This window comes from Protopterus annectens, chromosome 8.part1 (assembly GCF_019279795.1).
Source record: "Protopterus annectens isolate FY-2018-M chromosome 8.part1, PAN1.0, whole genome shotgun sequence".
NCBI classification, from domain to species: domain Eukaryota; kingdom Metazoa; phylum Chordata; order Ceratodontiformes; family Protopteridae; genus Protopterus; species Protopterus annectens.
This window is the reverse complement of record NC_056742.1, coordinates 152473415-152492170: the sequence shown is the minus strand read 5'-3', so window position 1 is coordinate 152492170 and position 18756 is coordinate 152473415. Positions and strand designations below refer to the sequence as shown.

The following is an 18756-nucleotide window of genomic DNA, read 5'->3' as shown; positions in this document are numbered from 1 at the left end:
TGTCAGACCAGTTCCTCCAATACAAGTATGAGCATTTTTATTTCCATCTGAAGACAAATTAATCTGTGTCTAGTATAATGCATTTGAAATGTGACTGCTTACCCAGATCAGGATGCTCTGTACTGTAATATGTGAAGCTGGGAAAAGTAGTGTCCTTGGAGCTGTAAGGTGCTGGTCTCTAAAATGAAGGTATACACTATAGCATTCTTTGTAAATGTATGTGTTCTTTATATACTTAATGAAACATTAAAGTTATACACTATGGCATCCTTATTAAATGTCAAGTGTTTTTTATACACTTAATGAGACCTTAAAGTTATACACTATTGCATCCCTAGTAAATGCTTGTACTCTGTATATACTTAATGAGACCTTACATGCATTAATGACACACAGCACTTAATATGAAATGGCCTTTTGTCACTAAGAGGAGAAGATGGCGCATATCTCCCAGATGTCCAGATTTATGCACAATGTCCAGATTTTTGCCTCATATTTTTTTGGTCTGCTCCTCATAAAATTTGTGATTTTTCTGGCAAATCACTGAGGATTGAAGTCACTAAATAATGACATACATTTGAATTTCGGACTTCATATCCTTCAGAAAATGCACGCGAGCACAAATCTTCTTATGTTAGCAACTGTCTAAGTTTATTAGTGCAATATTTAAAATATATCCCTATTTTTGGTCCTGTGTCCTGCATTATTTTAGACTTTGTCCAGATTTCATGCGCTAAGAAGTTAAGCGGTATGGGGTGCAGTCAGGTGCCGGGTTTGTGGGGTGCAGTTAATGTATTAAGCTAGCTGCAGTTAATGCATTAGCCTTCTTCTAATCCTGTGGAGTATAAACTGGATGACCCCTTAAGAACATGGCAGAATGTATAATACTATCCATAGTTATGCAGCTGTGATCGAGTCAATGAGGAAAGTACATTTAAGTTCAATGTCACTCTGTTTACTTCATGTATGGTCTGTTCGTGTGATTCTGTTTTACTTTCTGGAAAAAAATACTACTGAGTCAATGTGCTTCCTGCATACTGTGTAGAAACTAATTATACACATAAAACCGTTATATTTTTTCAGGATCCAGTTTCATCTATTTTATTCCACTGAATGTGCTCACTCAGTGTGTGCATCAGAATCTTTTCACGTAAAGTACTGCTGCAGGCTTTATAGCTTGACATTCACTGAAGATTTTCATCTTGGCTTGCTGATGGTATCTCTCCTTTGGAGCTGTACTGTGCTGGGGTGACCGAATGTTTTGTTCAGCCATTTACGCTTAGCACATATTTACTATACCCCCGACCACCTCTGTTCCAGACAGACTTTTCTATCGACAAAGGCACTGAAACCGTAGATCTCTATTACTTTTATTTATTAGTTGGGGTTAAAGCCCGCAATACAGCTTTTATTTGCTATCTGATAGGTTGTGGTTACATTCATGGTCACCAGCATATCGTGCCAAAGAAAAAAAGGAACGCTGTGCTTCATGATCAATTTACAAAAGAACTGGACAGTAGATATTCAATCATTTAAAATAACGGTCTCTGTATATCTTGTTTTAACATACATGGAATGAAAAATGAGGGTAAGACTATGTACTTTCGTTATGTTTACTAAAACATGCTACGCAGTGAGTAAACGTGCCTTTCAATTCATTAGCTCAGCATTCCTCTTCCTACTACTGCTTCCCCTGGGATATAACACTCAGCTACGGTTGGACGCTATAATTAAAGAAACGGTGTTGTGTACGAATACATCCAGTATTCATAGTGCTAAGCGATGACGTTCAGAAATCCTACGTGCTGCAAGGTATGACACAGGCACTTCTGTGTACGTCATTCACCGGAAGGTAGGGAAACCTTTCAGGATTACGTCAGCATGAGCAGCTAGAAATGAAAGTTGGTGGTAAAAAGATGTTGAGTGCTGGGATGTCAGCAAAGCTGAAGTGTAACATAGGCTGCAGCCCTTTGCGTCAGAGCCAACACGTCAAGTCAGAAAGAACAAGCTGTACTGAAGCTGTCCTCCAGCAATCAGGTTAAACGCAAGACACTGCAGTGTCACCAAGACCAGGTAGCAGCAACCGTTCTGTCCGTTGCTCTTCCTCCTTGGGCATAATTACCTACACATTAAGCTACTGCTTCTCTGGAGGTAGAAGCCCCCTCGAAGTACTCCCTACGCAGCAATCCTTCCATTCGTTGTATTTCTTTCGCAAGATCCATGGAGAACTCCGCTGCAATGCATTCTTCGGTGCCAGGTCTTTCTGCAAGGTGCATGCCCAGAAATTTCAGTTGCACTGCTGCTTGGTACAGTGGTCTGTCGGAAGGCTGTAAGGAGGTGGCGGAGAATGACGCACCTAATCCTTCCTCTTCTGGATCGTACATTGTGCAAGCAGTGGAGGATGAAGCCCCCGATCCCACCTCGGGTAGGAGCACGTCAACAGCAGAGAAGTCCAGAGGCAGAGATCCAGTACTGTGCCCACAGAGCCCATCAACACGCAGAAGAGCTAAATCACTGCCAGCTCCGTGCGATCGCATGACTTTGACCACAACTCCTCCAAGCCCAGTTAAGCCAAAATGTGTGAGGTTTGCAGACTCACTAGGACTTGAACTCACCTCCGTGAGACATTTCTGCGACGCTGACCTCCCACAAGTCCCTCAACATGTCATGGCCAGTCTCAAGAAAACGAAGCCAGGGCAACACTATCTCGACAATTTAGACGTGCTCTATAGAATGCCCACACAATCTGTCTTTTTGGAACCCCTTTTTGTAAACCCTTCCAGTGCACCGGATTTTCTAGACAAGGTCATGCAGAGAAAAGTGTGCCTTGAAGGGATCAGAACCGACGACTTCAGTATCAGTGGCACAATTCGAGTTATTAACCTGTTTTACGAGAAGACGGTCGCAGTGAGGTACTCCCTGAATGAATGGCGTTCATTTATCGATCTGGTTGCCCCTTACGTCCCCAATTCCAGTGATGGGGACACAGACAAATTTTCCTTCAAGCTGATAGCCCCGGCCCTTTTGGAAAAAGGTGGAACCTTACAGTTTGCCATACAATACTGTGTAGGAGGACAGGAATTCTGGGACAACAATGATGGCAACAATTACAAAATTCGGAGCCATAAGTTCAGAATTTCCCCTCTGAAAGAATTTGATAGTGCCTGGGTTCACTTCATTTAAAGGGGGACACACTACAACCAGCGTGGTTACAAAAAAGTAGAAAAGGAATGCTGTTTATGGATGGCAAAACGGTTTCTGCTTTTGTTATTCTCTTCCAGCAATTTCTTCCAACAGCTATTCTGCCCACCATTGTGCTAACGCTACGTAATTGAACGGAATATACCCCAAAATGATGGAATTTTCTTCGTGAAAGTCAGAAATCATTTTTCATTTGCTAAGTGGGTACACCTAGGAGATTTTGAACAACCTGCTTCGGCTGTTGGTCATCAGTGGGTTGTGTTGGTACCCGAAAGAAAGGTCCATTAAACCGGAGGTGAAAATGTTTCTGGCAGGGCTGCTCGTACAAACTGTAGGCTGAACTGTTATTGTTGATACACCATATCACAACTGTTTATTAGGGAAGTTGTTGGGATATGATTAACTAGTACGATAAAAATACTAATCAATCTCAAGGGAAAAACTTATAAGTACATCACATTGAATAAAATAATAGGCAGAAAACTAGGTTTTGTATAAAAAGTTTATTCGTATCAGGAGAAAAAAGAAGACTAATTCACTTTCGTCTCTAAGGCAAAGAAACCCCCACTCTGTGTGCAGGATTTATGAAGTAGTTAATTGCCTTTAAAAGGTGGAAGTTGAATTTGGTATGTTTATTTTGTCTTTATTATTCCATACTACTAGTTTTACAGATGTCCTTAGACACTAAGTTTTATACAAGAAACACTAAAACCACATTTTTGGGATTGTAGAACTTATCATATGGGTTGCAGTGCATTAAATATTTTCTTTTGTAATTTATTTATTTTTTTATATGTTAACCATAAGTGAAATAGTCTACAGACCTTTTTCAGCTACAGCCCAGGGCCAAATAAGCAGATGCAACAATTAGTGTGAAAAAAGTGTTGATACTGTAAGTATTTTAATAAGTAACAGGACAATCAACAATGTACATTAACAACTAAAGAAGAAGGGCGATGAGAAATAACACTTCATGGTTTAGAGTGGATTCTAAAACATAACGACTGTAGAAATAGCAGATGGTTACTTTTGCAAGATGTGTTTTTCCAAAGATCAAGTTGTTGTCTTCCCAAGTTATGATATAGCATTAGAGATTATTTTTTTAATAATCAGGAAGTATGGGGAATACATTTGTATGTAAGCAATGCCATTTCAGGAGTGATGTCATTAACCTACTCATACTAAGTAGCACAATGGTGCAAAGATTAACATTACTGCTTCACAGTGAATGATTGGTTCTAAGCTTCACTTCCTAGCTGAGTTGCCTTCTGTATGGAGTCTACACATCTTCTCTGTATCTGCATGGGCTCTCACTGCGGTCTCTCATTTCCTTCACATCACCAAAGACATGTTGATAAATGAACTGATAATCCTTGCTCATCCTTTAAAATGTTGTCATGTGTGTGTGTGTGTGTGTGTGTGTGTGTGTGTGTGTGTGTGTGTGTGTGCGCGTGTCCTTTGATTGTCTGGAATCCTGCACAGGATTGGGTCTCTGCCTTACACTTGTTGATTGCTAGGATAAACTCTATTTCTACTGTAACTCTATATAGACTAAAGCGGGTACCAGAATATGACTGGGTGTATATTTATGACGAGGAGCAGGACTTGTGCAATTTCTTCCATTTACAGGGATGAAATTAAATGTACAGTAGTTATGAACTTCGAACATAATACATTAGGAACCATCCTTTCCTTAAGGTATTTCTGACGTCATTATTTTGTTGTGGTCCACTGAACCTGTAAGGGCACATAGACGGGGTTGCTACTACTGAACTCAGTTTTTAATAGAATAATGCTGATTTGAGTGTATGAAATGTTTTTTTCTTTTCTTTTTTTATGTCAGGCTTTATGATAATCCACAAACCATGAGCTTGTGTCTGTGGAATTTTACTGCAAAAAGAAATAACACTCATTCTTCATATACTGTGCATCATGTTGTTGATGTAGAAAACACTGGAAAATGATTTAATTTCAAAAGTCTTAATAGTTAGTGATGTCATTGTGTGTCATTACAGTTTTTCTAGAGTTCTGAAAATGTGCTACAAAGATCTGATAATAATAATAATTTTCAGTGCGATTTAAATTGATTAACGGGTGACTCAGTATTATGCAAATTTTACTTCACTTTGTTTTTCAAACAAAAACATGTTTTTGCTTAAATTTCTGTTTTGGTGTCTATATATGGAGTAACAGTACAGAACAGAAGATGATAGTGATTTCAGGGAGGAACCAAGATTTTGCCTTTACTTTGGGTATGTGCTGCTGCTGTATAAGTCTTGAGTGTAGTTCTTAAAAAAAAAACACTTACTTGTTAAACTGTACTGTAAGGAATTCCACTGCACACCATTTTATGGCTTTTTGATTGCCAAGACAAATTTTAATGACAGTGAATATTATGATACATGGACACACATGCTCTGGTTGAAGATGACTTGAAGGAAATCATAGTAATATGAAAAGCAATACATGATAGATTAATAGTGTAAACATTAAAATGTTCACTAGTTAAAAAAAAAAACCTTGAACTTCCATTATAACCAAATTTCTTTCAGTATGAAGTTGTTAGTGAGGTGTAGAGATGCTTGGGCTTGGTTAAGTTTTATACTTCACACAAGGCCATGCATTCCCTAGCAACACTGGCATTCATTGCCCCATAGAGCAACTTCGTATTGGAATGTGACATGGTGACTTTGTTAAACTAAGTTGTGATGCATGCTTAGCTTTCCTTTAAAAAACTGAAAATGCATTACATGTTATTTGTGCATTTGTAGTTCTCTGGGTATTGCTAGGACTCCTTTGAACTCCCCTTTAAAAATTACCTGGTCTGTATGTTTTCAAAGAGTTCCTGTAGTATGTATGTTCTTCCTTTTTCACAAAAACACACATGTGGCTGATCTGCCATAATATAATAATCGTAGTTGCCATATAGTGGAATTATTACAACAGTCATAGGGGTGGGTGGTAGTGCAGGGGTGTCATGAACAGATAAAGCAATAAGAACAAGTGACTTATGGTGACTACATCTACAGAGTTGTAGTGTAGGTTATGATATGTGGGTGTTGTTTAGCTTTAAGGACATACTGTATAAATGCCACACTGGGTGCATTATGTATGCTAAGCTATAAAACAAACACAAGTATTTATATAACTAAAGTTCTTTTATAATAAAATAAGCTTTGGCGGGAATTTTCTTCTTTATTTCAAGTGTGCAACTCCATGGGTGTGCTTCAGGTCTGTGAAAGGTCATAGCAATGTCGAACGTCTGCCATTTAGTACCGTCATGACAGAACGGCCACTCAATGACTGCTTAAGGCAGTCTTCTGACTGCTAGGTCAAGAGCTGTTGAAGTGAATTATAAGACTAGACTCCATTTATTTTAGAATGACTGTTATCTGTATGCTGTATTAATTTCAGTTATGTCACTTTCCGTATAGCATATGTTTTTTCATGAGTTGGAAAATTTCATTAACTTACTGCTATCTTCAAACTGTAAGCTTTCTAAAGCTTTATCAATATAATGGAGCTGCTTTCATTTTTCATTTTCAGACTGCAAAAATACTACTTGTCGGTTAAAAAATATTTAAAAAATCAGATCCAGGACAATTACTGAAGAGTAGGTTACCTTTTTCCATGGTGGGTAAACTTAGAAGATCTGTTGCTGGAGTCATAAAGGAGATATTCTAAAAGAAATCTGTACGTGGCAAGGTGACAAGGTGATGGGATAGTTGTGTGTGCATGTGTGCTCATGTGCATGTAAGTGTGTGTCTGTATGCCTCTGTATTTGAGAATATATAAATATATGTCAGGGTATGGTTGTTGATGTTAAATCGGCAATTGTCAGATAGTATGCTAGCTGCAAAAACATTTGTCAGTCACTGTAAGAGGACTGGCTAATGGCTACTTTATGAGTTGCAACATTTTATTAATAGAAAACCCATGGCAGATCCATAATTCACTGTTCGAGGAAAGGCTTGCACTGAAACTGTTATGTTCTGATGTTTGTGCTATCCTTGTCCATCTCTGACTAACCTTGTGACAAATGACAGTCAGCTTGATTGAGTAAATTAACTTGCCGTCAGATTTCCAATTTATGAACAGTCAGGGTGTTGTAACTTTTTGAGGTTTAAATGCTGCATGGTGTTGTGTTGCAGCTATATTGAATGACCTCTGAACTGTGGCAATGTAGCATGGGAAAAACTAGTGTTTTTTGTATACAACAAAGGTCTCATATACATTATGTGCAAGCAGACACACAAACATGTAGAAACTCGTATACAAATGCACATATGTACATGCTTCCTCCCCTAACATAGACAAATGATTATACACATTGTTACTGTCTTTTGTACAGACAGTTACACTGTTACTTATGTATGTGTTGTATGCTTGTGAAGATGTGAGTTGGATATCTCTACAGTCAGTTGCAACATACAAAATGTGTAGTGAATAGCTTTTACATTGTTAAAAATCTAGTGAGGTTTATTTATTTATTTTTGCAGCATGTAAGCCAGTAGTAGGAATATGCATGTGTGAGGAGATATTTAAACTACACTGAAAACTGCTTGCATGCTTATGAATTTATTATAATCAATGAAAATGTTAGAAAACTCAAGTTATTAGAAAACTATGAAAAAATGTTCACCACTGTCCACATTTTGGAAAATCACTGTGATTATAAAGTCATTGCAGGTATACAGAAAACGGGCTAATAATAATGAGTGTGTGTGAGAGGGAGAGGGAGAGAGAGAGGAATCTCAGGATGTACAACACATTTTCACTGAAATAAGTTATCCTAAATCCTAGAGTGTTTGTAGCATGCAAAACAGGAGGATAGCAACAGCTGCATATCTGTTTTTAGTAAAGTTTCACTACATAAACTGTTGGGTCAATACTGCTCAACTTTTCAGATCTTCACACAGTGCCCAGATCTTTGCTTTATATTTCTGGACTGTCTCTCATAACATTTGTGTTTTTTGACAAATCACTGAAGATTAAAGTTACTAAATAATTTAAGTTACTAAATAATGACATGGATTTCAGTTTCAGACTTCATATCATTCAGAAAACAAAACAAAACTAAAGCAAAACATGTTATTTTAGCCACTTTCTGAGTTTATAAGAGCAATATTTAAATGTTGTCCCTGATTTTGGGTGTTTGTCTCCATATTATTTTTTGCTTTCTCCAAATTTTGCTGTGCTTACTGGCTGAAAGGCATGGTTGAGTCTATAGAGGATTGTGGAAAAGGTACTCATTTGTGTTAATTATCATAAAATGTATGTGTGTGTTTGTCTATATACATATACACACACAATATATATATATATATATATATATATATATATATATATATATATATATATATATATATGTATATATATATATATATATATATATATATATATATATATATATATATATATATATCGACATACATATATACTTTGTAGTAGGAAACACTGAATACACTTAATGTCAACATGCAGTTACTACGTATGTGCCTAGAAACAACCTCAGGGCATGCAAAAATCAAAAAGAAAAAAAAAACAAATTGGAAAAAAATATATACATATACATACACATATATATATATATATATATATATATATATATATTTATATATATATATATATATACATACACATATATATATATATTTATATATATACATATATATATAAAATCCTTTGCATGCTATTCTATTTTAAACAATGGCGTTGACTACAAAGCATTTTGGTTCTAGAATGTCGAATTAAGAGGGATTGTGAGCAATGTGTCCAGTACTGCAAAGAATGAAAAATCATTATATCTGAAAATCTACATTGGAAAGCAAAGTTAGAGTAAATCCCTTGAGTATAGCTCAGAAATGGCATTCATTCAGACTGCAGAGAAAGACTATATTTCCATTCTAAGAGTCAAGGGAGAGATGCATACATACACATTTCTAGAATTCTTGCATAGTGGATTCTGATGCAACCGTACAGCAGGAAACATTTACTTTTACATTTTTACTGATATGTTTTCCCTTTAATACCTGCCTTAGTATCTGTGAATTGTAATATTAACCCATTTCTTGGTGCTTTCACTTTCTAACTCAGTGCATATTTTTCTGTCTCAAACAGCAAAAAAAGTTTTGCAAGTTTTTTGAGAATCACCATATCTTGAGGTTGTCCAGACAGACCAATACACAAGGACATAAATGTTTTACTAAGCTTCTTAATGTCTGAGGTTGTATGTTGCAAAGGGAATGTTTATGGTGTTTCACTTCCATATGAGCAGCATTCCAAGTATGTAGTATTGTCCAAAAAAGAGGAACGAGAAATTGACTTTCCAGAGTGCAGAACTGATTAATGTATCACAGAAAGAAGCAAACTGTTGACTGTTTTTCAGATATCCTACCGAGGTTCTTAGATTAGTAAGTGCATGTGTGAGTCTGAGCAATCTCAAGTAAAAATCAAGGGAGAATGCAAAATAATAATAGTAATAATAATAATAATAATAATAGTAACAATAATAATAATAATAATAGTAACACTAATAATAATAATAAGCTGGCTGCTGAATTCAGAAATATTTAACTTATCCATATTGAGGTCTGGTATCCCTCATTATGGCCTCTGCATATTGGAAGGAAAATGCACCTGTCAAGATTTTGGTTAAGAAGCTAATATGCTAGCTGAGGTCTTAGCTGATGGATTGGCTGTTTGTATTCCTTTCCTTCCATTTCAGTAGTGTTAATAAAGATAACCATAGAAAGAATAAGACTTATCTTGGTAGGAGCTAGACTGTAAGGCATGCAGCATTCTCCAGTCTACAGAAGTACAAAGAGCTCGTTTAGCTGTGGAGGGATGACTTATTTCATTACATCAGAGAAGGGTCTTGCATCTAGCCTTTCAAAACTGACAGTGTAGTTGTTGAAGTTTTACTGCCATATAGGAAAATGTTTCCCAAAGGTGATGCAAACTACCAGGAAGTCTTATTTGTGTAAATGGAATTTATTTGAACTTTGCATACCTGGATAAGAGAGTCTTTCAAGAGCAATGGGATCTGCCAGTGTTATTAATATATTTGGATTACAACTTAAGCCTCCAAAGAGGTAGTCTGTTCCAAGGTAGGATATTAGTTTTGTACTGAAAACACTGATAATCTTTCATTCAAGCAAACTTATTTTGCAGTTTTTGCCAAGGAAAATATTATTTTTGGTGGTGGTGATGTCAACTACAAGACTGTTGAAGTTACAAGTGCTGATATAATCTACTCTCCACATTTCGTTCACAGGGCTATTATTTATTTATTGTTTTTTTACTAATCTATCTATTATGCCTAAAGTTGACCATCAGCTACCACCAGTTCCTCTCCTGTACTCACTTACTGGGTGTACTAGACACATATTAGCCTCCCCCCGGCTGAACCCAACCAATGTTCAGGACTAGTGAGGAGGCCAAGGATATACTGGTAGAGTGTTATTCTGCTGCTAGGGAGTATGCAGTAATGCTCATCATCCCCACTGCAGCTTTGAAAGCTGTGCAACTGCTGCCTTCTGCAGGTGCATGCACATTTCCACACATGTGCATCCACCCGACAAAGTGATATAGCTGCTTCCAACACAGAGCTCACCACTGTCTTAACACTGCTATGCAGCAACCAAGGGTGCCTCCCTCCCTCCCTCCCTCAGGATTAGTGGACCAATATCTGCCCCTAACTACCACCATCCCCAACATGGGTCCTTCAGCACCTGTGCCACTAGTCAAACATGGGCTATCTGGAGCACACTAAGGGCTTTCTTCCTTCACACCAGAGGTACACTTTTAAGATTAATTTTACTCAGATTATTCAGTCTCCATTACTTTATGCTCATTTAAAAAAACATGAACAGCAGCTGTTTTACTCCATGGAACTCTGGATGCATCTGGAAGCCTATGCAGAAAGAACTAAGGAAATTTGAAGGTTGGATAAATATCTTCTTTCCACTGCCAAGATAAGTTGAAGCAGCGGGGGCAGGTAATAAAGCATCCCATGTCAAGTAGCTGTGTGGTCGCAATCTTTTCTGTTATAATCATGCTGGAAAATCTCCTAAGGGATAAGTTAATACCCACTCCTCTGGAGGAGGGACTTCTTTGGCAATCTCTTTCATGGAGGGTGTCAGGAGAGACAACTTGTGAGGTTGTGACTTGGCCATCTAACCATACCTTCAACAAGCATTACATTAGACTGTCATTCTAACACCAAGGTTGATTTACCAGTGCAGACTGGACATGCTAGAGGATGTTTGCCCCTGCTGTAAACATGTTGTAATTGTTTGTTGAGTCAGGAATGCAGAAACACTATAATTCCACTGTGTGAGGTACTCACTGTAATAGTTGTAATTTTTTTTTTCACTGTTGTGTTGTGGAATGCTTAGCTGAATGGTGTGTGTGTGTGTGTGTGTGTGTGTGTGTGTGTGTGTGTGTGTGTGTGTGTGTGTGTGTGTGTGTGTGTGTGTGTGTGTGTGGGTGCACATCTGTGTGTGTGTGAAAGCTGAGATGTTAAATTAGCCTATCAGGTATACTGCTGAGTGGGGAATGGGGAAAGCAACTGGCTATGAAAAAAAAAAGCTAGCCTTATGTGTGTGGTATGATACAGATAAAGTATAATATCAGCTTTTGTGGAAAGCTTGTTCATATTAGTCTAGTAGAACTGAGATATGCTTTTTTCCATAGTCATCACTGTAGGATGATGACAGAGCTTTATTATGATGACATGCTATGAGGGAGGGACAGGGAAGTGGGTTTTTTTGTTTTTCTGACACTACCAGAGCAGTCTGTTTTGGTTTTCTCTGGCAGGTATAAGTGGAGGGTTTGAATGAGAGTTCTTTACAATACAAAATGAGAGGCAGCCATACTAAGCAGCAGTGAGCATTTCAGATAACCTAGGTAGATCAAGCTAAAGAGAGAGACTTAGCATCCTTTTTAAAAACTATATCTGAACCCATAATATTGCAACTTATACAATATCATTTGTAATGGCTTTAAGAGACAAGAACAGAGCCGAGTAAGGTAATTACTATTATATAAATTCCTCACACTACTGTACTTTTTTTCTCTGAAACTCAAACTAGAAGTTTCTTTTAACATATTTACCACCACAAAGAATATATTACTTTGCTGTAAGATGCTTAAGTTTTTTTTCCTGATTCATCATAAAGTTAGAGTCTAAATTTTATCCTACTGCTATTTCCTCTTCCCTTATTTTGAGGAGTGGGTGTTCCATTTTATCATTCCTAACTAAGGTTATTGGACTGTACAAGCCACCTTGCAGAAGTTGCATCAGCCATTTACGCTGATCAAACTCAGATCTTTAGACTATACAACAGAGTTAACCTTCTGTAGAGTCATATGGCTTAGAATTTATTTTTAATTAAGGTATCAACAGATATGTTCCCAATGTAACTCATATACAGTTTAACACATACACAGATATACAGAGGTCTTATTTATCTACATGCAGATGTATATTTATATATATGTATGTATAGATATCTATATGTATATATGTCTGTGTGTGTGTGTGTGTGTGTGTGTGTGTGTGTGCGCAAGTGTGTGTGTGTGTGTGTATATATATATATATATATATATATATATATATATATATATATATAAAATATATATATAATATATATACACATACACACACACGCGAGGGATATGGATGTGTGTGTGTGTGTGTGTGTGTGTGTGTGTGTGTGTGTGTGTGTGTGTGTGTCTGTGTGTGTGTGTATATATCTACATATCAAATCCTTGAAATGTCAGTGTGCACTAATTAATACATAAGCTGTTCTAAACCAACACCTTTATTTAAAAAAATCAACCATCAGCTAACAGGCAACTCTTTAGTCAATCTACAGCCTCAATAACATACAAAAAGGGGTAGTTTTACTCTGTCTCAAGCTTCATGCATGTAAGCTCATCAGTTACTAAAAGACCCAATTTAAATATAACATCCAAAGTCATGTGATAACATTTATCCAATCAAAGCAGAGACTCATTAAATAAATATACACTTTTATAAACATTTATTCAATCAAAGCAGAGACTCAGTACATAAATATAAATATTTATAAATATTGAAATCCAAAATATGCATGTGATTAACATCTAAATATAGGAATAATTTAAAAAAATATATCAGCTTCATTTACAAATGGGCATTTAAATCAGGTCTAAAAAAAAAGCCCCATATTTACACTCCATCTCTTTGCTGTGATATTCAAATGTTTCTGCCATGTTTCATTTATCTATTGAATCTCTGTATTGATTAGATAAATGGCTTCATGTGACCTTGGATGTTGTATTTAAAATGGGTCTTTCACTAATTGGTTACATTGATGAAGCCTGAGACAGAGTGAAACTGGTCTGTTTTTGTCTCTTATTCAGGATGTGGACTGATTGTAGATGTGCATATTTACTGCTGGTTTGATGTTATGTTTAGATAGATAGATATCTTTACAACCCTGAATCAAGAGTTTACACTATACTGCATCACAAGCAAATACATACATTTTCATTATGTGTGCAATTTTTTTTTCTGTTACTTTCAAAAGACTCAAATTAAATTGGTATAAAGTTAAAATAACTTTTTTGCACAGTTGACAGACCACTGATGAGCAACTTAATGCAGTCATAGAAATGATAAGCAGCTAAGCAGAAGTCTTACATAAAAACAAACTTCAAATTTATTTAAAAGGAAAATGCTTTGTGATGTCCTTGTACAGCAAAAGTTAATTTAATTCTGTAGATTCATTTTCATCATTCAAGGATGTAAATCAGAATTAGAGGTACACTATAGTGTGTAACAAATAATCCATAGGAAGTGAATTTGAGTGTGTCTTAAAGTAAGCACCTTTTATTATTCTTTAAATATACTTATAAATTGCACTATATTATAAATACTGTCTATCACAGAGAAATGTATTTAGGTGATATTATAGGAAAATAAACCAAGCCTATCTTAAAAGTGATACTAGTAATATAACTGATTACATTTTATAATATAAATATAAATTTAATTATATTTTATTGCATGTAAATGAAGACCAGAGTGTAATTTGCCATTCTGTCATATAATTTGCTAAACAAAGACATATGTATGTTGCTTTAGCAAATAAATGTACACTTCATGGCCTTTGATTGTCTAGTGTTAACCAGCAGGGGATTCATTATTGTACTCCAGAAACAAAGCAATATTATATGATAGCTATAGTAACAATAGCAGAACAGAGAGAGAGCCTGTAATTGCTAGACCTTGATAAAGTTTTAAGTGTGCCATTAAAGAAGATGATACAAAGCTGTTAACATTAACTTTATTTTAACAGGGAAGTGTTTGAGCTATGAGAATTTCTCTGCTGCTTTATGTACCACTGTATTGTGTGTTATATAATGAAGTTCCTATCTGTAGTCTGTAAATATGTCTGCTGTTACTTTCAGGGAGGCACTCAGGGAGATGTGAAAAGCATACTGCCGAGGAGAGTTGCTTGTGTCATTTAATAAAGCAAATAAATATATATATATATATATATATATATATATATATATATATATATTATATATATATATTATATATATACACACATATATATATATATATATATATATATATATATATATATATACATATACATATGAATTAGCCTAGAGATTACATATATTGTAATGTATAGGAATTCAGAAAGTGCATCAATTTTCTTTGACAATATTAAAACATATCATGTCTTTTTTTTACATGTTATACAGTATACCAAATATTGTTGATTATACACTGATGTGCTTTCTTTCTTGTCTGTGATATTGAGTCCTTTAAGTGTATTGCTGTATGTGTTTATATTTTAAGGCACTCTGACTTTGTCCATAGAAAGGTATATTGTAGACATATACGGCATTAGCACATGTGACTATGGAAAATGTTTATGGCCAGTAAACTGTGACAATGAACCAATTTGGTCTAGTGCTTGTTTTTGTATCTCACTCTGATGTTTGGCTGTCTGATCTTTTTTTCACTTCCACTTCCAGAGCTTCCAATGGTAACCATGCAGTAACGAAGTAGAATCTACTGTAACCTGACTACAAATGTATGTCCGCACTTGATTTGTAATTCTTGAAGGCATAAGATAGACCTGCACGATAGAGACATGAAATAACCTTAGAAGACTGTGATGTCTCACATTGATGGGGTCTGCAGATTATTACTCATCTGTTTACTGTAATTTATTTATTCCAAATTTATTAACTGTATCATTTAAAAAGCATTTGAGTGAAAATGGAATTATTTTTTTACCTTCTAGAATTAGGCCTTTTGAATGGGGTAGGTTTGGAGTCCAAGTTTCACAGAACTCTGAATGATGTCGTGTGAGCACTCTGGACAGTCTGCAAATGGAATTACAAGAAACATAAAAATTAAAATAATAGTAATAATAATAAAAATAATAATTAAAACAATGCACTATGATAATGTTCACAAAATTACAAATTATTTTTTTTCTGCAGGATTGTAAGCATGTCAGGCAGCCCCACATGGGGAGCACCTCCAGATACCAGTATCATTAAAGATGCTAACTTCCAACAATGTACAGTTTTAGGGTATGGGAAAGTTTCCATACATTAACAGTTATATAGCTCACTATTAACACTGGGTATTATTTATTTTAAACCTGATTTGATTAAATCTAATTGATTAATCCTGTTTTAATTAATTTAACATTATTTTTTATCTATTGCCTTGTTATCCAGATAAGTCAGCATGTCATCGTAAAACTTCTCAGCCATGAGGCACTAGCAAACCAAATATGACAGTAATTAAAAACTTACAGTGAAAATAGTAAATGATTAACTTACATAAAGTATTTAACATACCTAACTGTATTATTACATTTACAAAACACATTTCATGATTTGGACAGAACAGTCTAAATAATTGTCTCTACATGGTAAAACTAGTTCTGATGAAGTTCTTAATGAACTATAGAATTAGAGCGTTTAACTTTTGCTAATAAACAGTTTTATTATGAAATTTGTTCCTTATGGTGTTTTGCTGTTTTTGAAAATGAAAACTTCACACAGACCTTGACTGGAGCTAAGCACTTAAACTTAAATCTGTGTATCCTTATAAATGTGTATGCATTCAAAGGAGGGTATATACACACACACACACACACACACACACACACACACACACACACACACACACACACACACACACACACACACACCTATATGAACAACAAGAGAAAAACAGCCAAAATGAAGGCAAATACAGTGGTGCCAAAATATTCAGATAGCAAGGTAAAACAGAACCACTGTCAACAATGCACAAGTTTAATCCAAATCCAAATTTATTGTTGGGTTTGGATTAAACTTGTGCATGGTTTGCAGTGGTTCTAGTTTACCTTACTATATATATATATATATATATATATATATGTATATATATATATATATATATATATATATATATATGTGTGTGTGTGTGTGTGGGTCAGAACTGTATCTCATTTAATGACTTTCCGTCAGCTGAAGTATTTAGGACACATAACCCTCAGACTGCTCCAGTTGTCTAGATTTATTGTAGCTTTAGTATTTTTTTTATTTATCTGTACTTTGCACTTTTAAGCTCCTTCTTTTTCTTTGATGCAGCAGCACGTTTTGTGACGAGGCTCGTGGTGAGGAGAAATACTGAGTTGCTCAAGATAAATACTGTTTCTGTTTAGTTATGTTTGTTTTTTTTTTTTTTTGAAGGGGGCAGGTTTGCAGGTGTGGCATAGATTTTGTTTTATTTTTTGCTGTATTTTTGATTGGTTGTTTTTCCTAGCTGACTATAGTTTCTGGTCAGTTTAAAATCTAGCTTTTGGGGATGAGATTATGGGGGTAGAGGATGATGTTTATGTTCTGGTCTTAGAATGGCAAGTGTTAGGGATCATGGGCACATTTTGATTCTTGGTGACTGCAGTGATTTAGATCCGACTAGAGAATGGCTTCAGATTGTAAAATGTTGCAATTATGTGCAGGTTATACAGCCAAGATTGATGCTAATTGTTTCATGTTAGTGTAAAGTACAATCATGGAGATTTTTAATTAATGATCTGACACTGGGAATACTGCAAAGGGAAGAAATGGTTGGGGATGTTTAATATATGGGCTTAAAAAATGTATAACTAAAAGACAAAAAACTCATAAAATACAAACACATAATATTGTAACTTAAAACATTGCCAAACCATTTAATGCTTCTGGGGGTGGGGGAGGGGCTGTACTTTCTCCTTCACTTCATCAGTGTAGGGGCTCTGCGGCACACCCTGATCTCCAGGTATATCACCTTAAATATCACATGAAGTCTGACGAAAGGGAAAGTAAGGAAAAAAAAATACCATTTCCCTTTACTGTGAGTGACCTGGCCTAAGAGATAATATGAAACACCATCAGTGACAGCAACAGCCAGCCTACTTAAGAATCAGCAAATCAAGAGTTTTCTTAATAACAGAAGAAACTTCAAGTGTCAACAAAATCCAACATGACAAATGCTATCATTCCTTGATATCATTTTATGTGTGTACTTCAAATGTCACAGTGTGTTTTTCTTTAGGTTTGCATTTCCAGTCTGGTTTTGGGTAGGCATGCCTCATGTGCGTTTGTTTAGTGGTTTATTTAGGGTTTGTTATTGTTAGTTTTAGCTGAATACATGCTCTTTCCAGTGTGTGTAGCATTCCTTTCTTGATGATGCAGGTAGACTGAGTATGAAAATACTGTAGCTCACATATACCTTCTCTAATGCGCCTCCTTATCAAGGCTCAGGGTGAGGATACATTTGGATTATATCAGTGTTTCATGTATACGGAGTATATATATGTAATATAGAGGATTATGATCAGGTTGCTGATTGTAGTGACCATATTATATGTTTGAGACATGGATAACAAGAAATCCACTCTCAAGGTGACTCTTGGCATCCATGTTGAGAAGACATATTTTTTGTTAAGATCAGAGATCCAGTGATAATTCTTTGTAGTATATGGAGATTTATCTTTTCCATGTACTATTAGCTAGTGAAAAGTGAGATTTAAAAAATGTGATGTATTGTACCAGCTTTGAAAGCTGGTAAAACAATGGGGAAGTATGTAATGTCATACATTGTGTAAGGAAAGCAGTTGTAATCAAAGTACTGGATGTATTTTAGCAGAGAGCAGGCAAAAAGGTGACTTGAAACAAAGCCATTTCATGGTATAGTGCTGTTGTTTTCTTGTCGGCACTGTCTGCTTTTAGTGCAGACTCGATGTTAATAGCACCTAGGGGGTGGCTAACAATTCACTAAATGTTGTTAAGGGTGGGTCTCACGTAAAGTAATGCTTCACGAGGATATTCTTAATAACGGTGCTCCATACACTTCATTCAGAATATCTGGTACTGTAATGGTAAGGAACAACTTTATTGGTGATCAGCATGCATTCATTTTTCTAACTTTGCAGGTTTTGATTTTTTTCTCATTTGCACAACAGCAGCATTGGACAGTACTTTTTAAAAAGGCTGGGTCTA

The 18756-nt window shown here is 35.7% G+C and overlaps 1 protein-coding gene across 1 annotated transcript; it reads left to right on the top strand.

The window, feature by feature from the left end:
• The first annotated feature begins 578 nt into the window (after nt 1–578).
• LOC122810258 (protein phosphatase 1 regulatory subunit 3D-like) lies at nt 579–8218 on the top strand. The gene has a single exon (XM_044081795.1). The coding sequence runs from the start codon at nt 2221–2223 to the stop codon at nt 3181–3183; it is 963 nt and encodes a 320-aa protein (XP_043937730.1). The 5' UTR covers nt 579–2220; the 3' UTR covers nt 3184–8218.
• Nucleotides 8219–18756: the final 10538 nt, after the last annotated feature.